Source organism: Oncorhynchus tshawytscha, linkage group LG01 (assembly GCF_018296145.1).
Source record: "Oncorhynchus tshawytscha isolate Ot180627B linkage group LG01, Otsh_v2.0, whole genome shotgun sequence".
Lineage (NCBI taxonomy): Eukaryota > Metazoa > Chordata > Actinopteri > Salmoniformes > Salmonidae > Oncorhynchus > Oncorhynchus tshawytscha.
In genome coordinates, this window is record NC_056429.1 from 56,701,644 (window position 1) to 56,723,460 (window position 21,817).

General features: G+C 40.1%; 2 protein-coding genes across 3 annotated transcripts; both read right to left on the reverse strand.

Annotated features, from left to right (window-relative positions):
- Positions 1-2,567: 2,567 nt before the first annotated feature.
- LOC112253797 (succinate dehydrogenase assembly factor 4, mitochondrial) lies at positions 2,568-7,772 on the reverse strand. Its single transcript, XM_024425795.2, has 3 exons — positions 7,590-7,772; positions 4,393-4,506; positions 2,568-3,178 (listed from the first exon to the last, which is right to left on the reverse strand). Exons 1-3 carry the CDS (start codon positions 7,672-7,674, stop codon positions 3,069-3,071), a joined length of 309 nt encoding a protein of 102 aa, XP_024281563.1. The 5' UTR covers positions 7,675-7,772; the 3' UTR covers positions 2,568-3,068.
- Positions 7,773-10,099: 2,327 nt separating this feature from the next.
- Positions 10,100-14,669, reverse strand: LOC112253805 (T-cell leukemia homeobox protein 1-like). Of its 2 annotated transcripts, none has more exons than XM_024425812.2 (3): positions 14,000-14,669; positions 12,577-12,778; positions 10,100-11,353 (listed from the first exon to the last, which is right to left on the reverse strand). In XM_024425812.2, the coding sequence occupies exons 1-3, from the start codon at positions 14,427-14,429 to the stop codon at positions 11,143-11,145; spliced, it is 843 nt and encodes a 280-aa protein (XP_024281580.1). In that variant the 5' UTR covers positions 14,430-14,669; the 3' UTR covers positions 10,100-11,142. The 2 variants fall into 2 exon arrangements, with proteins under 2 accessions (XP_024281580.1, XP_024281573.1); XM_024425805.2 differs by having other exon boundaries at positions 12,577-12,814; positions 14,000-14,667.
- Between the last annotated feature and the right edge of the window lie 7,148 nt (positions 14,670-21,817).

Here is a 21,817-nt window from a genome sequence, read left to right on the forward strand (position 1 = left end):
ACACCCTGAAAAGTCTGAGCGTGAAAAGTCTGAGCGTGTGCGTACTTCCGAGTATGAACAAAACGAAAAAAGAAAATTGAATAAAATATTCGTTTTTCGTTATTCCACATCCAATTTTGACAATAAATGAGGATACAAGTACATTCCCGATTTTACAATTCAGAAATAAAAAACAAAAATAATGTGATTTTCCGTTTTCCATTCTGTGGTTTGACTCGGAAATCAAAATAACGAAACGTAAACAGACCGTGACAGCACATTCACAAGAATTATCAATGTAAACTACAGACTTACTCTATGTACAGTACCAGAGGCTACTTTATTTCAAGTATCCAATTTCTACATTGAACCAGTTCTAAAATGACATTACGAAACCCCTGCTCTCAGCCCTAGCCATTTAACAAAGGTCTTCACTCCAGGAGAGGCTCAAACAGAACATATCTTTTTCTTTAGCGTGTGCCTGTTGGATGAATGTATGCCAACTAAAAAAAATACAACGGACGCATCCTTACAGAAACATTTGTTTCACTACATCCCTTCTTGTAACAAAGATACAACCAGAGATGCTGTATATAGTGACGAGATGGTCTTATTTCCACCAGAACAATGGCAGTCGTCCCAAAGGCGTAAGGCAGGCGATCTGCTTACTCTCAACCAGTGAGATGAGCAGACAGCTCCCAGACTGTAGCTAACACTAATCTCTAGTGGGGGGCCATGTCTGTAAGAAACTAGTATATACATTCGTCTTGTGCACATTGTTCACAGTATTTCATCATTTAATATCACAACTAAACTCAATACAGGTCAATAAGGACATATTGGTGTGCTGGTATTAGAACACATTTATCTTTGTGTTAAAAATGTCTCAATACAGCCACACACATCAGCAACAGAGGGCTCCACTGCTTTTATACTGAACAAAAATATAAACGCAACATGTCAAGTGTTGGTCTCATGTTTCATGAGCTGAAAAAGATGGAAAAAGGCACACACTGCTGCTCATGCTCTCAGCTGATAATTATTTATAACATTTCAACCCTTAGGTCTTCATCAGGCATCCATATCCCAAGTGGGGGTGGAAGGTAATTTTATATATATATATATATATATATATATATATATATATATATATATATAGGGGCAGTACTCAGTAATCGACTTCCCAGCACCAATTGTATTGTGGACATGGCTAAACTGATACCAACCTCACACTATTTTCACTTCAGACTTTTTCCTCCAGACCAAAGGGACAGCGATAGGGAGCACTAAGGCTCCTAATTATTCAAACATATCTAGGAATGTTTGAAAAACATTGTGGTGCTGAATCCAGACCTTAACCCCTTTCTCTCCAATATTCACCTAATTCTGAAATATTTGGATAACATTTTCGTGATCTATACAGGCAACCAGGAAGAACTTTTGGAATTCCATGCTTATCTAAACGTTGAATGAACACCTTCATTTCACCATTAACTGTGACCTATCACAAATCAATGTTCTTGATGTGATGGTTATTAAGGACAAAACTTCCCTCTCTACAGGAAACCTACGGACAGGAACACCCTCCATAGAGGTGTCAGCTTTCATCCACGTCCACTTATTAAGTCTCCCTATAAGTCAATTCAGTCGCATCAGAAGAATATGCAGCTTTGATGCTTCTTATCAAAAACAGACCACGAACCTCACAAAGGTTTAAGAGGATACAAAGACAATTGGGAAAAGCATGCCAATGATAATTTTGAAGTACTAACAGTTGGAAATCCTTCAACCAAAAGTTAAATAAAAAGCAGAACATGTCCCATCATGCTTCACCCAACACTCACCATTGGGGAAGGCATTTAATGATGTTAACAGGAAGCACTGGTACATTGCCGCTCACCCACAATTGAAACCCATTTTAAAATATCACCCAGGGTTTCACAAAATGTAGGGATATTCTGTCAGAGAACCATTACTACTCACAATGGGCCAGCCTGGTAAAGGTAGTGTCATGCTCTTGTGAATTTTGGGTAGAGCATATATGACAGGTGTCACACATGTGGTTGGGCAGTCAACATTCATTGTCTTTGTAAAAATCCCCTTCATCCCCAAATGTTGACAATTTATTATGGATCCCAGAACATTTCCATACTCAAGAAAAGCTTATTTCTCTCAAATGCTGTGCAGTCAAGTGAAATCCATAAATCACAGCCCAATTAAATTATTTCAATTGACCGATTTCCTTCAATGAACTGTAACTCAGTCAAATCTTTGACATTTTTGCATTTATATTTTTGTTCAGTACATGTTACAGGGTAAGGGTGTGCCAGTCAGACAAGACGTAGAAGAGCCGCTCAGGTCAGGATGCCAGGTGGTTGCCTGTTGAGTGTCGCTGAGCAGGAGCTCTTCCCTTCATTGTACAGTACACATAGAATCAATAAACAACCAAGAGGCAGGAAAGAGAACGAAAGTAGAATGAAAAGAAACAGGGGCTAATGTAGGAATACTGACCAGATCAGAGGCATTGTTGATGACTCAATATAATGAGCAATAATCAAAAAGTAAAAACATGCCAGAGTAATCTCCAGAATTTTTTACATTGCATTTATTCACAACATTGACATCTCTGTACAGGAAGCAATAAACTTGCATGACAATCGTTCACTATCACTGGAGGCTGCTGAGGGGAGGACGGCTCATAAAATTGTTCAGAATGGAGTAAATGGAATCAAACAGCTTTTTTGGGGGGGGGTCATTCCATTCACTTCAGCCATTAAGAGCCATCCTCCCTCAGCAGCCTTTATTGTTCACTAGGTCATCATGTCTCATCATCCTCATACATCTCAACAAAGACAATAGTGTGCAAAGTGAGTATTGCACCATAAAAAGTAAGTGAGACTGTTCTACAGACTACATGTGTATAAATGTGAAACTACAAACCAGATTGTATGGTTCATGGGGAAATAGTCCAGACTGATTCAGTATGGTGTACTAATCCTGGTCTCTTACACAACAATCCTCAGACATGGATGCATAAGTTATAGATAAGGTATGTCCACATCGCATGTGTAATATACCAGGAATGGAAACTAGAAGTCGACACAGCGGCCCTTCCTCTCCCAGTCCCCGTAGCGCGTGGGTTCTGGGCCTCGGGGCCCCCCCTGCTCCTTAGTGGCTGGGTTCACATCATCAGGGAACTCTGGTAAATCAATGGGGAATGATTAGTGTGAGAGGTAATGGAGCATCCTAGAAGGTATCTGCAACCTTTTGCCTTATCTGTGACATAGTGAATATTCAGTGCAGTCGGAAAGTATTCAGACCCCTTGACGTTTTCCACATTTTGTAAAAACTGAAATATCACATTTACATACACTACCGTTGAAAAGTTTGGGGTCACTTAGAAATGTCCTTGTTTTTTAAAGAAAAGCACATTTCTTGTCCATTAAAATAACACTAAATTGATCAGAAATACAGTGTAGACATTGTTAATGTTGTAAATGACTATTGTAGCTGGAAATGGCTGATTTCTAATGGAAAATCTACATAGGCATACAGAGGCCCATTATCAGCAACCATCACACCTGTTTTCCAATGCCACGTTGGTTTATCTAATCCAAGTATATCATTTAAAAAGGCTAATTGATCATTAGAAAACCCTTTTGCAATTATGTTAGCACAGATAAAAACTGTTATTCTGATTAAAGAAGCAATAAAGCTGGCCTTCTTTAGACTAGTTGAGTATCTGGAGCATCAGCATAGAAAGAGGAGTGGGAGGCCCCAGTACACAACTGAGCAAGAGGACAAGTACATTAGTGTCTAGTTTGAGAAACAGACACCTCACAAGTCCTCAACTGGCAGCTTCATTAAAAAGTACCCACAAAACACCAGTCTCAACATCAACAGTAAAGAAGCGACTCCGGGATGCTGGCCTTCTAGGCAGAGTTCCTCTGTCCAGTGTCTGTTCTTTTGCCCATCTTAATCTTTTATTGGCCAGTCTGAGATATGGCTTCTTCTTTGCAACTCTGCCTCGAAGGCCAGCATCGTGGACTCGCCTCTTCACTGTTGACGTTGAGACTGGTGTTTTGCGGGTACTATTTAATGAAGCTGCCAGCGAACATTAGACTCTGTCATTTTAGAGAATTTGGCAGTACATCCAACCAGCCTCATAACCGCAGAACACGTGGTGGTCACACCAGATGGTCACCAGATTATGACTGTTTTATGATCCACACTCCTACCTTTTTTTTATGAAGGTATCTGTGACCATCAGATGCATACCTGTATTCCTAGTTATGTGAAATCCATAGTTTAGGGCCTAATTAATTCATTTCAATTGACTGCTTTCCTTATATGGAGTATAACTCATTAAAATTGTTGTGTTTATATACACAAAAAACAGTGCATTTGTCCTACTTTCAAGGGGATCCTTTATCTTCTCATCATTCATGTCAAAGCGGCCCTGGGGGGTTTTGGCCTTGCGCAGTGGCTCCTTGTCCTTAGCTGCTCCACTAGCTGTCCGCAAGCATCCTTTACACAAAAGAAACACATTACAGCTGAGGCATTAACCACTTCATACCTAACCTAAAAGATACATCTGTGTTGATATTTTGAGATGATTTTTACATATCAACATGAGATTATTGTTTAACAGGTGGCTTGAGAAGGGTATCAATCTCTTGGTGTAGATTTTCTAATCAAATTATGTATGTGAGTGTAGGAACCATTTCCAGACTTAACATTAAAATAGTTCACCTAATTTCAGTTTGTGACAAAACAAGCAAGTATAGAGAATCATTGTACCAGGGCTGACAACTTTTGAAGAAAGCTTGGAGTGAGATTTGCCATGTGAATTTCATTGCCCGCTGTCACAACCCCTAGATGGAAAATGTTACTGTTTTAAAGCTAATTTCCTGCAATTCTACGTATTGTGACATGGCTTAGGTGCAGAACCAGGGTGGAATTTAAAAAACACACAAAACAGGTCAGGTGTATTCAGGAGGCTTTGAACATTAAATGAACACACAATTCAATGACTGCTTACTTTGAGATTTTTTTGGGGGGGTTAAGGTAACATTTTAATATCAATGGTCAATGGCAGTGGGTAACCAAATCAGGTTGCAGTCTCCTTGTCCATCGACTGCTTTCAAGGTATGGACAATTTTTAAAATGTGGGTGAACTCTTTAAAAAAAGGTCTGGAAGAAAATCCTGCTTGCTCTCCAGAAGGGTTGGCCTCCTTGTTACAACAATTAATTTCTCAAAAATCACCCAGCCTTCAAGAAAAATCAAATGAATACCAATATGCAGGAGGTTTATGCCTACTAGTTGAAGATCCTTGCAAAGGGTCAGAAACCTTCTGGTAAAATCAGGAAATTTTCCTTGGGATGTTAAGTCCGGGAATTTGGGTAATTTCGCTTAAAATCATCCAAAAAAGTTAGCTTATAACAGTGAACCTTCTTTATGGGATACACAATGCAATTCTAGATCATATGGCATATTTTGGTTAAACTAATTCAATTGAATTGCAACCCTCTGCATGCACAGTGCATTATTCCATCACATGTGCAGTGCACTCTTCCATCACATGTACAGCTGATTCTCAAGATCTTGCACACTAATGAGATGCTATTGAGCTCACATTCTACACTGTCTGAGCCAAGGACAACCTGCTTTCTGGGAAGTTTTGATTAATACCTGGGTGGGGTGAATACATTTTATATGATTTTTTGTTAACTAATAAATAGTAGCCTACAGCAAAGTAAACGCTTTTTTCTTAATAAAAATGCTTTTTTTGGCAGAAATGCCTTCTGGAACATTTGAGCTTTCATGTGCCTTAATAGCAAACTTGTATGCCATCTGTAAATACAAATAAAAAGGTTAAATTACGAGCCTAGTTGGTTTAGCCACCGAAAATGACAGCAAACTTCCCGCTAGCTATGATTGGCTGAGATAATGATTGGGCTGGACATCCCGAGAGACAAGTTCGGATTGGTCTGCCATGTAGCACGCTTCTGGCTGTAATATGAGCTGGTCAGTATGTGTAAGTAATCCTTTCTTGTTTAAAGATATCACATAGTAAAACTGCATAAGTGTTGCTCTCCACTTTCCAGAGGACCGATTTTTGAAATCAGTGGAATTAGAATATGATAGTTAAGGAGATGATTGCAAATATGCAGACTGAGTCAGAAACAGAACACACAGAAGGCTGTTGGAAACACCTGTCTCCAGATTAGATCTTCAAACTAAGGGCAACCATGTCATCCGTAAGAGTCTAGCCAGCTACATTTTTAGATATTACACTTAATTGTCAGAATGTAATTTCCATTTCAAGTTAAAGTGTACTGTTAGCTAGCTAGCTAACATTAGCCAACTGGCTAGCTAGCTAATGTTACATGTATGATCTGTGTAGTAATATTATTCGTATCTCAGAGCCATTTGCATTTCTAGTTACAGTCTAATGTTAGCTAGCTAACATTGAACATGGTTGGTTAGCTACCTGCAGATTCATGCAGGGTAGTAACGTTATGAGTTGGGATTATGGTTAATTGTTTAGCTAGCTAGCTACATGTCTAAACAAAATTCTCCGCTGTGCAAGTATCCATTTCAATAGAATGTTATGATGTCACTGCGACAACTGTCGATAGACGTAGCTGTCGATAGACGTAGCTGGTAAATTAGCGCAGAATAAGTGACACATATACGAGCGCGTCATCCGGCACCAGCAGCACAGCTGCAGTTACCAACGCTCTGGGTAACATAAAAAAGCTTAACCAGCTCTGCTAGGGCAAATAAAATGGTCAGAGTGAACTGTTCTCTCATTTGTGTATGGAAGAAGCTAGCTAGCAAGCTAGCCAACATTAGCTTGGGTACTTGTCTGCTGTTAGGTCAAAACGCTCAGATCAACCCTACTTTTCAGCCAGAGCGTCCAAAACGTTCCGAGGGGGAAACGCTCTGAATTTACGAATGGTCAAATGAACAACATTCTGTGTTTATGAACACTCCAGATTAAATTTAAAAACCCACCAGTAGTATAACAAGATTTTAGTTTTAAGCGATGGGTGGGGCTAAAATTTAAGGGTGTGAACGATGCTGAATGGGTGTAGACAAAGACCTCTCCAGTGGGTACCAAAATATTAAAGGGCCATTTTATCAAACGTGAGTTTATCAACTTTCATTTTCTCAAAAGTGTAAACTTTCAAAGCACAATTACTTTCCAATTGTATCTCAACTGTAGTGTATGATATACAATTTTCTAGCTCTGAGACTCTACTTTTATCCAATGTAAAAAATAAAATAAAAACGTTGCTACATAAAACCGAATCGAGCCGGTCGGTCGCATGAGATTACGCTGGCAAAATTGGGAAGGTCTGTAGTGACGCCTCTAACACCGAGATGCAGTGCCTTAGGCCGCTGCACACACAGACTGTCCTACATTGCCGAGGAAGAGCTTGCAAACAAGCGTTTCACTGTACTAATTAATTACACCTGCTGTATATTTTGCACGTGACAAATAAACGTCGATGTTGATGTCGTTTACCTTTCTAGCCAGCAAGCATGTGCACATTGTGGCTAGCCACTTTGAGAAACGACACTCTTCGAGTTCTTTACGCACCTGTAAAAGCAGACTCCATGAATAACCCTTTGGTCGCACGAAAAATCGATGTAGAAGCACATACGCGTAGTAGAGGCATGTTCATTGCCGTTAGCTAGATACACTGGCTTGATAAGAAAGGTCAAACTGGCATTTACACAAGTTTATGGTGTTTTGGCAAGCATTAATGACGTCTGGAACGTCATCATATTGCGACAAAATGAACTCTGCAGTAACTACGTATGGACACCAAGGCGAGCCAAAGTAAAATGTGTGAGTCAATCAGGATGCAGTGCAAATCAGAATCCTTGGCACGACCATACCCTACAACCTAACCTTAACCTCTACCCCTTACCTAACTCTAACCTTAACCATTTCAAATGTTAACTGCAATTGGGTCAGAGTTGGGACGTCCTAAGGATCCGGATAGCACCAACCATCAATCAGGCATTGGGATAAGATGCAGCCTTGTACACAACATAACCTAGCACCACCGGTATGTCCCTGTGTAAGTGCTTTCATCATCATGTCTTCTGGATGCAGAACGTGATATAACATCATTATGAATGTCTGTGGGAGAAGTCATGGGTCTATATGTTCTTCTCCTTATACATTGTATGCATGTGTGCATATGTGGGAAAAGTGCATTTCTGTTGCCATGACTATTTGTGACACACACAGATTGAGGTTTCCCATGGGTTCTCTTGCTTTCCTTGGATGCTTTATCACTAAAAACAGTGAAGTGTGGAAGAAGTATGGTGTAACCTATCAATCCACCGATCAGTGGTCCAGAGGAGATGAGAAAATAAAGCCTTGTTATAAATTGGGATACAGCTTTGGTATTCTTTTATGGACAATATTTAGTCTCTTGTTATATTTTAAACAAGATAACTATTCGGTTAGAAGAGCCAAACATTTTTCAAATACAAAGCCATGAAGACAAATACGACAAATGATACAAAATCATTTAATACAAATTTGTAACGTACAAATTGCCCTACTCTGTTCATGACTATGATTAAACAATGATTGCAGGATAACGTCTGCAATAAACTATTTATTTTACATGCAGCTTGAAATTAAAAAGAACCTTGCTCCATTCATACATTTTCAATTCAGAGACATAGGCTACACAATGATTTATGGTTTTACATGGTACAGTGATTCATCTGGGTCTAGACACAAGAGATTATACTGTAGCTAATTTCACTCATACAGTCCTATTCATAAATCAATAGGATTTATTGCAAATTAACTGTAGCAATGTTCATGAAGGACATGACACAGATCGGTTTATTGCAATTTATGTTTTAACTTCTTAATTGATGATGTTCAGGATATGCTGCTTTGTTTCCCTGGTGGTGAATGAAAAATGCATGGGCTGAGTTATACATTACTGTAGTATAAACAGGAGACTAAGCTGTAAACGCAGCGTTAACGCTCATTGGTAGTGTGTAGTGATGAATGCATTGCAACATTATAGATTATAGAGAAGCAAAGCCCAATAAAATCAAATAGAGGACATGTTTAGAAATATCCATACATCATACAGTATGTTACAAAAAGGGTGCAGAATAATAGCAAAATAAGAACTGAGGAATATTTGTGGCTGTGTCACTAATATTGTATGATTGTAGTTACAAGGTGGAATTGTGGCAGAGAAAACAAGCAGTAAATGCTCACTTGGTCGAAATGTAATAACATGTTAAGACAGTTCTGAAATGCACAAAGGACATGTATTTGATTGCATAAACCAAGCCTAAATAATTTTCATTTAATGAAAAAAACAAATAAGAATACTGATTTTTTTAAATGAGAAGACTGAGGACACGAAAGAAATGCAAGGTGTTGCCTAAACCCTCACTCTAAACTGCCGCTCACTGTGCTTGTTCACTTCTTTGAAACGTATCTGCCATTTTGACCACCTTTTTCCCTTGAGGGCTTTGAAACAACTGAAAGCCAGCATGCTTGCTTGGTTTAGGAATTTCAGGAGTTTTGGAAAAGCCACTTAAGTGATGCTGCAGTGCTGATATTTCTGAGTAGAAGGGGAAATTCTACCCTACATTCCTTTTTGACCATGGGGAGAGAGGCCCTGGACTAACTCACTCACTCTCTCTCTCTCACACACACACACACACACACACACACACACACACACACACACACACACACACACACACACACACACACAGCTGCATAAGATCAGCATCACACACACACACTTTACAGTTGCAATGAGTGTTACACTAACACACAAGTACAGCCCCACATACTCCATAATGTAGATTCACATTCATCATTATCATGCAACCAGTATCAATCACTTGCTGGAAACACCATTATAAAGGTCTGGTATTGACTAATAGGGCAGATATATGAGGGATGGTTCCTATGGTCAAAGAGAGTTCTGGCCATCAGTTTTCCCAGACACAGCAATTTAATTCCTTCCATGCACTCCAAAATGCATGATGACCATTGGTTTAAAACAAAATATGACAAAAACACAAAGCACAACACTGCTGTATTAATTATTTTAAAATATTTTATATGGCCTTATAATTCTTGCCTGTCATCATATGTATAAATGGATCACCAGAACTGAAATTATTAGAGGACTATAGCCTAAAGTACAAGAAAATTGAACAAATAACAACTTTTTTTTTACAGGCATAATTCAGCTGTTTACCTGGTTTTATTAAGAAATTATAGGCTAATAGTAACAATGGATACGGTACCTACCAAAAATAATAATAATAATAACTTCAACAAACTCAAGGCAATATTAATATTTCTACCGTCGTGCTTGTTTGAAAGATAAAAACAAGAACTAATATTGGATAATTAATTAGTAAAATATTTAGATAACTCATTTCTAAGCAAATACCAGGTAAATAGCAGACTGCAATAAAGTTTCATCCAAATGAATAAGTGCTTGAGTGATGTGGTAAAAGGTAAAAGATAATTACTCATTTATAAGAGAGAAACTTCATGAGATGGTAAATTGTCAAATATTGTCACTGCTTCTTCCCTGCACAGAGAGAAAGGGGATGCGTCTAGTCAACTGCTAAAACCTCATTTATAACCATTGTTATCAACATAAACATTGTTATGAGACACAGATAGGCTACTGAATGTATGCCACCGAATCGATACATTTTTTTTGAATTAGGCCTGTTCCTCAAATTATCAGGTATGAATATCTATACGTTTTCCTGTAAGAGAAAGTGCTAAAATAAGTGCTCACTTATTGTTGACTTATATCAAGGTATATCTATAGGTTTAGGACTATAGGATTATGTTTTACTGAAAATGTTAAATAAAATCTTCTGAAATTAAACCACGTAAAAACAGGCAGATAAACTGAAACTCAAAAGCCCATTGCTATTGAGCTCGTGTCGTGGCTTAAGTTCACTGACACTATCAACCTAAACTTTTTTCGAGACAGTGTCAGATAAATCCGGTCCTCGTGAGTCATATTTTTTCAAGTCGTCTTCATGATCTTAAAAAGTTGTTCACTATATTACTACAATCCCTTTAACCTTTAAAGAGGGGAAATAAAAGCGGTCAGAGTTTGTTATTCGCAGGCGGACACGCTGCTGATTTTGGCGGTGTTTTCAGTCCAGGGCTGGAGGTTCTGAAGCGCAAACAGGGAGCTGTTATGCAGGCAGAGCGGGTCCGGGTTTGCCGGTTGGTTTATCGTTTTCTGAAAAGCCTCCTGTTGGAGTTGCATGAGGATCCGGTTGGCTTGCTGTCGCTCTGCTTCTCTCTCCTCCGCTGTCTGGCGCCTGGAACACCGGAGACACGAGAGAGACACTGTGAGGCATCAGAGGGAAATTATATCCAAAACAGGCTGCGTCGTATATGTACAGGCCTTGAGGCCTAAATCACATTTTGACACAAAGTGAATGTCTTCTGGATTAATTTGAACACGTTTAGTCAATCATGATTAGCCTAGATTAAAGCACATTGTTTAACAAAATTGGCATGGAGGCAAAATTGCTTGCTTACGCATTATTAACATGTTGGCTAAAAGCTGATATCCAAATACAAATTGTCCACAATGTTCGAAATTGTTCTCAGCCAACAATAGCCTATGTGGAAATAAATACAGTTTGGCAATTAATTTGTCTTCGTCTGATGGCATAAATATTCCTTTGGATTTTTCTGTTATGTTCTCCCATTAACTGAATAATAATTATTAGGCCTAGACTATATACCATTATATTAATCGTTGATTGATATGTTATTTTTAAATTTCTAAAATCCAATCTCCAGAGACGTATACAACTGCTTCAGTAGACTACGGAAAACATCTTCAATCTTAATGCGTAAAAGACGTGGCCAAATTGGCCTTCCACTTTTACCCACGATATGTTTAATCTGAAAATAGCTTTAATAAAGACTTTAGAAATAAATATTTTTTGTCTGAAATGACATTATTTCGAAAGATTTAAAAAACGTTCACTTTTACAAGAGTAGTCATATGCTAAGATAATCATGATCCTACTTTTGTGGGATAGGATATAGTTAGTTGCCACAGAATGTAACTCATTATAAGACTGACTTTGTCTTTTCCTTGACTGTTGCAAGACAACATTAATTAACTGAATGCAACGGTTTAGAACCGAAAACTTAAATTGTAAAATACAATTTACGACCTGGGGTAGACAAAGAAGTGGGGCGATTGGATTTTGTAAATATTTCTTATCAAATGCACACAATTAATGAATGTCATATAATAGATAAAGACATAATTTTCTATGCGTTATTATATTAAAGTTCATATTTGTAAAACATCACCCAGATGTGTAGACCTTTTGCTATTTTTGTTGGGTTTGTAGCCTTCTTGGAGTGTAAATAAATTGCCCATTCTATACATAAAAGCACCAACAGACCTAAAACACACACATACACGCGCGCACACACACACAAACAAACTACGACATTCAGCGCTGGAGCGTACACTACGTTAAATGTGGCCTATACAGATAATCATCAGTAATCTCACCTCCATTTTGTTCTTCTGTTCTGGAACCATGTTTTGACTTGCGCGTCAGTCATCTTGAGGGCCTTAGCCAAAGCCGCTCGCTCTGCGGAAGCCAGGTACTTCTGTCGGTGAAAGCGTTTCTCCAGCTCGCAGATCTGCAGGCGGGTAAAAGACGTCCGGGGCTTTTTCTTCTTTGGGGGCGTTCGGTTCTGGTACGGGTGACCTACACGGCGTGTTACAGTGAGGGGTGAAAGCGCCACTGGATTGGGAGACGGATAGATAGGGGCAAAAGCAAGCAGCAAAATCAGAAAGAGAGCAGCAACAGAGCAGCGAAGCAAGTTCAAGAAACGTCAGACATAATAGAGGGGAGATCTATAGCTCACAGGGAAAATTAAAGGGTTAAAATGCCCGAACGTGACACAAAGAAGCGCAAATTCATTAGGACATTTCAAATTCCTAGACCAAACATCCCATTGTTAACAGTCTAACATGAGACATGCAGCCCCGAATTATATAAATGGGAGGAAAAAACTTAAATTAATAATTAAAACCCCATCCCACCCTCTCAGAAAAAAAGGTTCTGTATAGAACCAAAAAGGGTTATATTGTTTGCTTCATATATGGCACCCCTAAAAGTTCTACATAGAACCCTTTTGAACCCCAGCGGTTCTTCTTCACAACCAAAATGTGTGTATTATTTTTGCATTATTATTGCTAGGTATTACTGCACTGTTGGAGCTAGAAACACAAGCATTTCGCTGCACCTTCGATAACATATGCAAATCTGTGTACGTGACCAATAAACTTTGATTTGATTTGAAAATGGGTTCCTTATAGAACCCTTGGGTTTCATATAGGGTTCTAAATGGAACCAATTTCGGTTCTATATAGAACCTTAAGCGATTCCATAGATTAACCAAGCATAGAACCCTTTTGGTTCTATCCAGAAACGTTGTTTCTAAGAGTGTAGGCATGAAGTTAACTTTTAATATGTCCGTTTGAAGGAAAATGTTCATGTTAAATCATGGAGCGCTAAGAAGCAAAAATGCGTAAGTGTTAGCCTATACGTTGTTGTAGCAATTTGGGAAATGTAATTTAGGCTATTTCGATAGCATGTCTTAGGGTATGTTATCTAAGTCACTGTTGTTTGTAGGTGCTTCTGATGAGCTATAAAGGCCGAGTAAAATAAGTAAAAGCCATTGGTGTTCATCAACTAAAATTGTCTCATGAAATTACACAGCGTGTTAAAGCAGTAGCCTAGCATATGATTTATTATCTATTATTTCAGAGCTGAGTTCATCAGGAACAATTACTAGGCTACGGACCAACATCAGGAACATAGCATGACGGGGATTGTCTCATAATAAACATGGCAACGCCATTCATATTGCTATTTAATTTCCAGACAACCAACCACATGTTATGTGCATTAGAGGTGGTCTACCTGTGAACCTGTCTTTGGTGTATCTTCTGTTGCTCTCCATCCAAGGGAAGGTAAATCCCGTCAGGTTGTTAATCGAGCCTGGTATCGTGGACATACCACCGGGGATGGACGAGTGTCCACTGTTCAGAGGCCGGTGCGCGGGCACACGGATGACTCCAGCCGCGTTAACGTTATTCCCACTGACGTTCATCCCCATGTTCATGTTATAGGTGCCGCTCAGATTGGTTACCCCATATGCGTTGCTGTTATATCCAGAGTTGTTGCCGGTGAAGTTACCCGTCATGGTGTTGTAGGCAGTGCTGACAACGCAGCCGAGTCCATAGTCCGACTCGGGCATCCAGCTCTGATCCACATTGTTGAGGATGTGGTCGATCCCAAAGCTGATGGGCTCCGCGTGAGTGTGCTGGAGGTGCGCTCCAATATGATCCATGGCCTCCTCGAGCCCCCCGCGAGGTACAGAGGTGCTCCACGCGGTGCGCCTTATCTTGGAGCTTAAAAACGTATTCTACTCTCGCTCCAGTCGTTATCTAATAAGTGTGGGTGCATGTGTGTGAGTGTGTACGTGTTTGTATGTGTGCGTGCGTGAGAGAGTGTATGTGTGTGACGCTAAACTAAAAGCGATTGTCTGTTTTTTTCTTCTTCCTTTTTGGCTCAGGCAGCCTTGCCGGCTGGAGTAAGAGAGCATCAATCAAAGTGCCAAATAGGCAGAGCGAGATTAAGACCCAATTTTAGGCCTCGAGACTCAATTGGCTAAAGACACTACGGAGAGGCCACAAGCTCATTCAGTGAAAGCTGCGCGCCTTCTCTATGGAGTCGTGGCACACTTCATAAACACCAGGCGGAGTCTTGTGAAAGTAGGCAATGTTTATATTCTGTAGCCTATTCATTTCACCTCATGGTACAGTACATTTTTATAACATCAATTACAAAACTGTTTTACAAACCTCAAAGTAACCTAAGGTAAATAGGCGCGTGGTCAGCTCCGTGCAAGCAGTGAAAGTGTTTAACGCCCATCCATCCATCCATCATAAATAAATAAATGGGTATAGGTCTCTGTGTTCAACTTATTTCAGGTAGACTTAATCAAACGTCTCCAATTGACAGTGGTTCTCGGGAACACAATTGAACTGGAGACAAATCTACGTCCATGGTCAAGCAAATACGCAACCCAACAACATTACGCACAATAAAACTCCATTCGGTTATAATTGGGGAAAAACATCAACAAATAGCCAATTTTGTTTTGATACAAGGACAAGATGAGGAAGTAAATCGATTAATAGCATACAAAACCTTTAGTTAACTGCTTATCATAATGAATTTCAAACAGACCTGCAATGTGCACATCTTTTATATAAAACCTATTAATGGCATAGGCCCATGCGTAATTCCAAAGTTATTCAATTCACTTGTGAATTGTGGGCTCATCTCTTGATTCTATATGTAATTAAAATCCAATACTGCCAAATAGATCCGTGCCATATACAGCCGGAAGGAGTTGATTAGGCTTTCAGGGGAAAAGGGAGATCAAATAGGTCAATTCATGATAAGCATATCACGTGCTCAACTCCTATAATGATCTCCTATAATTACCCCATTATGTATTTATGTTTCCTGTAGTGGCATCATTACAAAACTAATGTTTTTTAATTAGCCATTGACTGAGTGTGCGTGTGTCAATACTTTCCCCCCAGAAGAACCAGAAATATTCAGGCTACTACAAACTCGGTATTTTTAATGAAACAAATCCACTGTTTTATTCAATCTGTATACGTCATTAATGATCAATGGCTTTGTATTCTGTATTCAGTAACATTCAAGTTAAAATGAATACATATTGGCTGCCTGTAGCATATCTAAATAAAATCCCAATAAATTATCAAAGCGAGTTTTTGGAATGCGTTATTAATCTACACCTAATAAATGTTTAGAAATGAGAAATTCAACAAACAAAAACATACACTTTAAAACAATTAAATGAAAATGAAACCATATGGGTCATTGATTTTCTCTCCTCTCGAAAGCTTCAGGGACGTGATTATTTAACCGAGACCATTAAAGTATTCGTATTGGATCTCCAGATTCTCACTGGCCAATTGACCAACATTAACCTTTAATGGCTCGCGGTGCTCCCAAACTTATGTGGTTTTCCAACTCGTTAAAACGTGGACTAGGCTAATAACGAACGTTGAGGACTTTCAGGGAGAGGTAAATAATTCAAATGAAATGCAATCTACTAATGCAGTCACGGAGGACTGCACGCTTTTCTTTTTTCTTCTGAGAAAGAGAGTTAGAGCATGAGCGTGTGTGTATAGGAAAATCTTGCCTATCTGTCCATTTAATAGGCACTATGATAAGGCTTATTATAATTCATCGAAATGGTGGTGTAAATGATTAGCTGTTCTCATGCACAGTGGGCCATGGGTCTTGTGTGTGTGTGTGTTTGTTTGCCTGAGGGTGTTTGTCTGTGTGTGTTTGTCTGTGTGTGCGCGCGCGCGCGCGCGTCATACACCTCCAATCCAACTAGGAGTAAAACTGGCAGCAGCATTTGATCAAACTCGATTATTGAGCGGCGACCTCCAATAGCAGCTCCGGTGTCGGTGTGGGGTTTGGCAAAACTTGTCTTTAGAGACATTTAGCGTATTGATTTCTTACCACTTTAAGTAGCCTATGCTTGACAGTGCACTAATCCCAGCGCTTTAGGCAACATTAGCATATCCTAATAAATTAAGCCATATAGCCTATAATGGGTTATTAAGGCCTATTTTCAGATTTGTTTTTAGTTCTGCTGCTTTATCGTGTGAGGACAGTCTCGTGGTGGTATGTGGTCCTCTATCCGGATGTTGTGTTTCTTTCCCCCCAGTGGTTGTATCAGAGTATATCGTCTTTCTGACTCTACCTGCGCAGTCCTTGATCCCTAACCCCGACCTCTCTGGCGCCAAATCCATCACCTCACCCCCTCATGCTTGCACTTAACGAGAAGGCTCGCCTGAGTCAAGCGCACGTGGCCAAGAATGGCACAGTTTGGGTGAGCGCTCTGTTCCCGCATACACGAAAATTAAACTATCCCTCTCTCCCCAATCTTTTCTGTCCCGCACCGCCAACTGTGGTGTAGACGTGGACATTTCAATTGATTGTATCAGAATGAATAACACAGCGCAGCAGCCACATTCTCAAAGAAGCCAGATAAAACATTGCATGGACATGTTGTATCTCATATCGACACACAGAACAGCCGTCAAATACAACCAATGCCTCGAGCCAAACTTATGTCAGTGCCTACGTGCTTGTGCACCCGGATATCCACTGGCGCATAAATAGGCCTACCCTATTGAACAATTATTTTATACACAGATCATCTAAACAAGCTGAACAAATACCATGAAAACACATTCATTTCACATATTCATTGTAGAATAAGGCTGTAACATAACAAAATGTGAAAAAAGTTAATAAGGGGTCTGAACACTTTGTGTCATACTTTGACATTTTTTTCATACTTTCACCAACCAGCTCTCGCAGTCTCTCCTCAGAATTAGATGTTCATCCACATTTCTCAATCAAAAAAACATTTCAAAGTTATTCCAAACGTCAAATTTCGAAGTGAGAATGGATGTCAAATATTGACTTGTATCTGCTGTTGACCTGGCTGACTTTGACTGCATTTGATTGGTTTGAAGAGTAAAAATGTGTAATGCAATTCCTAATTGACTTAACACCTTCACTTGGGTGAATTAGGCCTAATTGATTCCTTGGCATAGGTCTACATGAGCTTTTTTAAACTGATATGAGCTGAGTGTCCCTGTGATCGTTGCTGGTCAAGTGTGCACTATTTCATACAGTCTTTGAATGACTTAGGTTGATGTACTCCGCTCTTACCCATGATCTGAAGGGCTGAAATAAGTTCTGAAATAACAGTTCTCAACGGGATAAGTGAACTATCATCCTGTTTGTTTAGTAACACAGGGAAATGGCTGCCACCACAGGGATCTCACACGCCAGACACTGCTAGCCCCTCCACTTCCTCCCGAGCACGCAGGCACACAAGCGCGCACACACACACACACACGCACGCACACACACACACACACACACACACACACACACACACACACACACACACACACACACACACACACACACACACAGTCTCTGAACAAAAACATATGAGACATGGGATTCACACACAGGAAAAACATGAGGAAAAAGATGGGCATGTTTTGATTCACACCGCTGCAGGCAGACTGATCCATCAGAGTTAGATGCACTTTACTGACACACCTGTAGGTAATGTGAGGCAGTAAACACAAACTATTTTGTCTTGAAGACTGTCTAATGGTCTAATTGACAAGGGGAACTCTCCCAAGGTGTATTCATTCTCAGAGTGCACATAAGGACATTTTGTTTTCTCCGTTAAAAGTCATGTTTAAAAGCATAAACTCAGACTAACCATTTACTACTTGTGAGGAGGAAAACACAAGAGAAGAGCGCCCGGAGGTAAGAGCATGTAGCCAGTGGATAAGCTATGTTGTGTTTGTGTGTGGTGCTTGGGGTGGGGGTGTATGTGGTGTGAGTGGAGGAGAGTTGCTACAGTCCAGGCCATAGGTGTAGCCACATGAAAGTGATGACCTCATACAGTCTGTCAACACACACACACACACACACACACACACACACACACAGACTAAAATCTCAGAGCGATGGAACAAACCGTTTTTTCACCTATTTTCTTCAAACAAGACCAGAATTTCATAATTGTAAAACACAGAGTAGCTCACATTTCCATGTCTTGCAGAACACAAGGTTGACTCTTTCCTCTGCCTTGTGTGATTGACCGGTCCCTTATCTGAACGTCAGCAACTTCCAGAAAAGCCCATTTTCAAGTGATGGATGGGACCCAGTCAGAGAGAGAGATAGAGAGACAGAGAGAAAGAAAGTAGAAAAAAAATAAAGCAACCATGGACACTGGAGTGAGTTGCCTTCAGCTAGTTGGACACAGATGCACCTTATTTTAATGACAGCCATCCATGATAACTTAAAAGGAGAAGATTTTTTATGTAAATGGAATGTTATGGAAGGGTCCAGACACTGCGATTTCACATGTTTTTGAGAAACTTACCCCAACCAGAAATTCACTTCCTCATCCTCGTTGTGCAATATTGGGGCACTGAAAACACATGACAAAAATGCTAAATAAAATTCCTAAATGTGTCCTTTTAGAAACGGAAGCGTTCTCAGTGTAGTGATGCAGGTCTTTAGATGTTGTACACATGAAATTGTGTCATTCTGAACTTTATCCGCAACGTTATATTACATTTTGTGGGACTCCTGCTGTTTCCCATATCCAGCTGTTCCATTGTCTGTGCAGCCTGCTGTTAGAATGTATGGAGAGCGTTCGCTCGAGTGGCAACAAAATGGAATATAATTTTGCGAATAAAGTTCAGAATGTCACACTTTTATGTGTACAACATCTAAAGAACTGCATCACTACACTGAAAGCTTTTCCATTTCTAAAAGGACGCATTTGGGTGTTTTTTGGAGCCCTTGTTTGTGTTTTTTCGGAGATCCTGTAGTGCACAACTAGGATGAGGAATTGGATAGCTGGGGTAAGTTTCTCAAAACATGTGAAATCACAATAAAAGTGTCTGGACCTTTCTAAATTGAACAAAAATATAAATGCAACATGTAAAGTGCTGGTCCGATGTTTCATGAGCTGAAATAAAAGATCCCAGAACTTTTCCATACACACAAAAAGCTTATTTCTCAAATAATCCCCGGCCGAGTCATACCAAAGACTGTAAAATGAGAAAGATGCGTCTCTGCTTGGCATTCAGCATTAAGAAGATAGATTGGGGGTAAGGCCCTGCGATAGACTAGCTTCCTGTCAAGGGCCTGTACTTGTACATCAAGCTGCCTCACTCTACAGAAACAGGAGATAGGCTCCTGCTCCTATGAGCCAAGGCTTGTGCAAGGCTACGTACTGATAATATGGACCAGTATCTTGTTAGGTTAATTTCTGGAAGGACAAATGATATTTTAGATAGTGTCATCATCAATTCATTTTCATTCACTTTGGAGTAGAAAAGTCACCAGAACTGACTTTTTCACAATCGTTCAAAAAATTATAATATTACAAGGGGCATACCAATTGTAGTGATGAGTACATAAATAGAATAATGGGTTATGACATTTAAATGAAGTTAAAGCGGGGTTTGGTGGTGACTTTCTGAACTGTTATAGTTAGACCAAAAGTTTAAAGTAATGCAGAAATTATTGGTAGTTCAGTTCTGTTTGGGATATATTGATCAGGAAAAGATCCCCCAAATTTTCCATACGCACAAAAAGCTTATTTCTCTCAACTTTTGTTTACACATTTGTTTACATCCTTGTTAGTGAGCATTTCTCCTTTGCCAAGATAATCCATCTACCTGACAGGTGTTATCAAGGCTCAGGCTAAGACCCAGATGCAGACACAGGAGGTGTATAGTACGAGCCTCAGAGTTTATAGTAGTACAAGGGGCAGGCAAAAGATAAATCAAGGCAGGCAAAGAGTCGTAATCCAAATCAGAATCGGGCAGGTACAGGGCAGGCAGGCAGGCAGGCAGGCAGGCAGGATCAGGACAGGCAGGCAGGCTCAGGACAGGCAGGATCAGGACAGGCAGGATGAGGACAGGCAGAAAAGTCCAAACTGGGAAAACCAAAAACTAGCACCACAGGAAAGACTTGACAAGACAAACTGGCAACAGACAAACAGAAAACACAGGTATAAATACACCGGGGATAATAAGGGGATATGGGAGACACCTGGTGGGGGGTGGAGACAAGCACAAAGACAGGTGAAACAGATCAGTGTGTGACGGGTGTGGCATATCAAGAAGCTGAAGAAAACAGCATGAGCATTACAGCATGCTGGGGACAATAAAAGTCCATTTCAAAATGCGCAGTTTTGTCACCCAACACGATGCCACAGATGTCTCAAGTTTTGAGGGATTGTGTGAGTGGCATGCTGACTGCAGTAATGTAGTAATGTCCATCAGAGCTGTATGGCGTTGTGTGGGTGAGCGGTTGTGTACAGAGTGCCCCATGGTTGCGGTGAGATTATGGTATGGGCAGGCATAAGCTACAGACAGCGAAAACAATGACATTTTGTTTGATGGCAAATTTGAATGCACAGAGATACCGTGATGAGATCCTGAGGCCCATTGTCGTGCCATTCATCCGCCACCATCACCTCATATTTCAGCATGATAATGCATGTCGTAAGGATCTGTAAACAATTCGTGGAAGCTGAAAATGTCCCAGTTCTTCCATGTCCTGCATATTCACCAGACATGTCACCCATTGAGCTTGTTTGGGATGCTCTGGATTGACGTTTACGACAGCGTGTTCCAGTTCCAGCGAATATCCAGAAACTTCGCATAGCCATTGAAGAGGAGTGGGACAACATTCCACAGGGCACAATCAACAGCCTGATCAACTCTATGCGAAGGAGATGTGTTGCGCTGCATAAGGCAACTGGTGGTCAAACCAGATAATGACTGGCTTTCTGATCCACACCCCTACCTTTTTTAAGGGTATCTGTGACCAACATATGTGGCGGCAGGGTAGCCTAGTGGTTAGAGCGTTGGACTAGTAACCAGAATATTGCAAGTTCAAACCCCTGAGCTGACAAGGTACAAATCTGTTGTTCTACCCCTGAACAAGGCAGTTAACCCACTGTTCCTAGGCCATCATTATAAAAAAAGAATTTGTTCTTAACTGACTTGCCTAGTTAAATAAAGGTAAAATATATATATATTTTTTAAATGCCTAGTGGCT

What these genes read in the sequence shown, in the direction of transcription:
- LOC112253797 (XM_024425795.2), bottom strand. Translation starts at nt 7,674, where the DNA reads ATGAACATGCCTCTACTACGCGTATGTGCTTCTACATCGATTTTTCGT. An exon ending in CATGGAGTCTGCTTTTACAG is followed by an intron (nt 4,507 to 7,589) that starts GTGCGTAAAGAA and finishes TTTTGTGTAAAG; the next exon opens with GATGCTTGCGGACAGCTAGT. An exon ending in GATAAAGGATCCCCTTGAAA is followed by an intron (nt 3,179 to 4,392) that starts GTAGGACAAATG and finishes TTGATTTACCAG; the next exon opens with AGTTCCCTGATGATGTGAAC.
- LOC112253805 (XM_024425805.2), bottom strand. Translation starts at nt 14,429, where the DNA reads ATGGATCATATTGGAGCGCACCTCCAGCACACTCACGCGGAGCCCATC. An exon ending in CACCAAAGACAGGTTCACAG is followed by an intron (nt 12,815 to 13,999) that starts GTAGACCACCTC and finishes CTCCCAATCCAG; the next exon opens with TGGCGCTTTCACCCCTCACT. An exon ending in AACAGAAGAACAAAATGGAG is followed by an intron (nt 11,354 to 12,576) that starts GTGAGATTACTG and finishes CCGGTGTTCCAG; the next exon opens with GCGCCAGACAGCGGAGGAGA.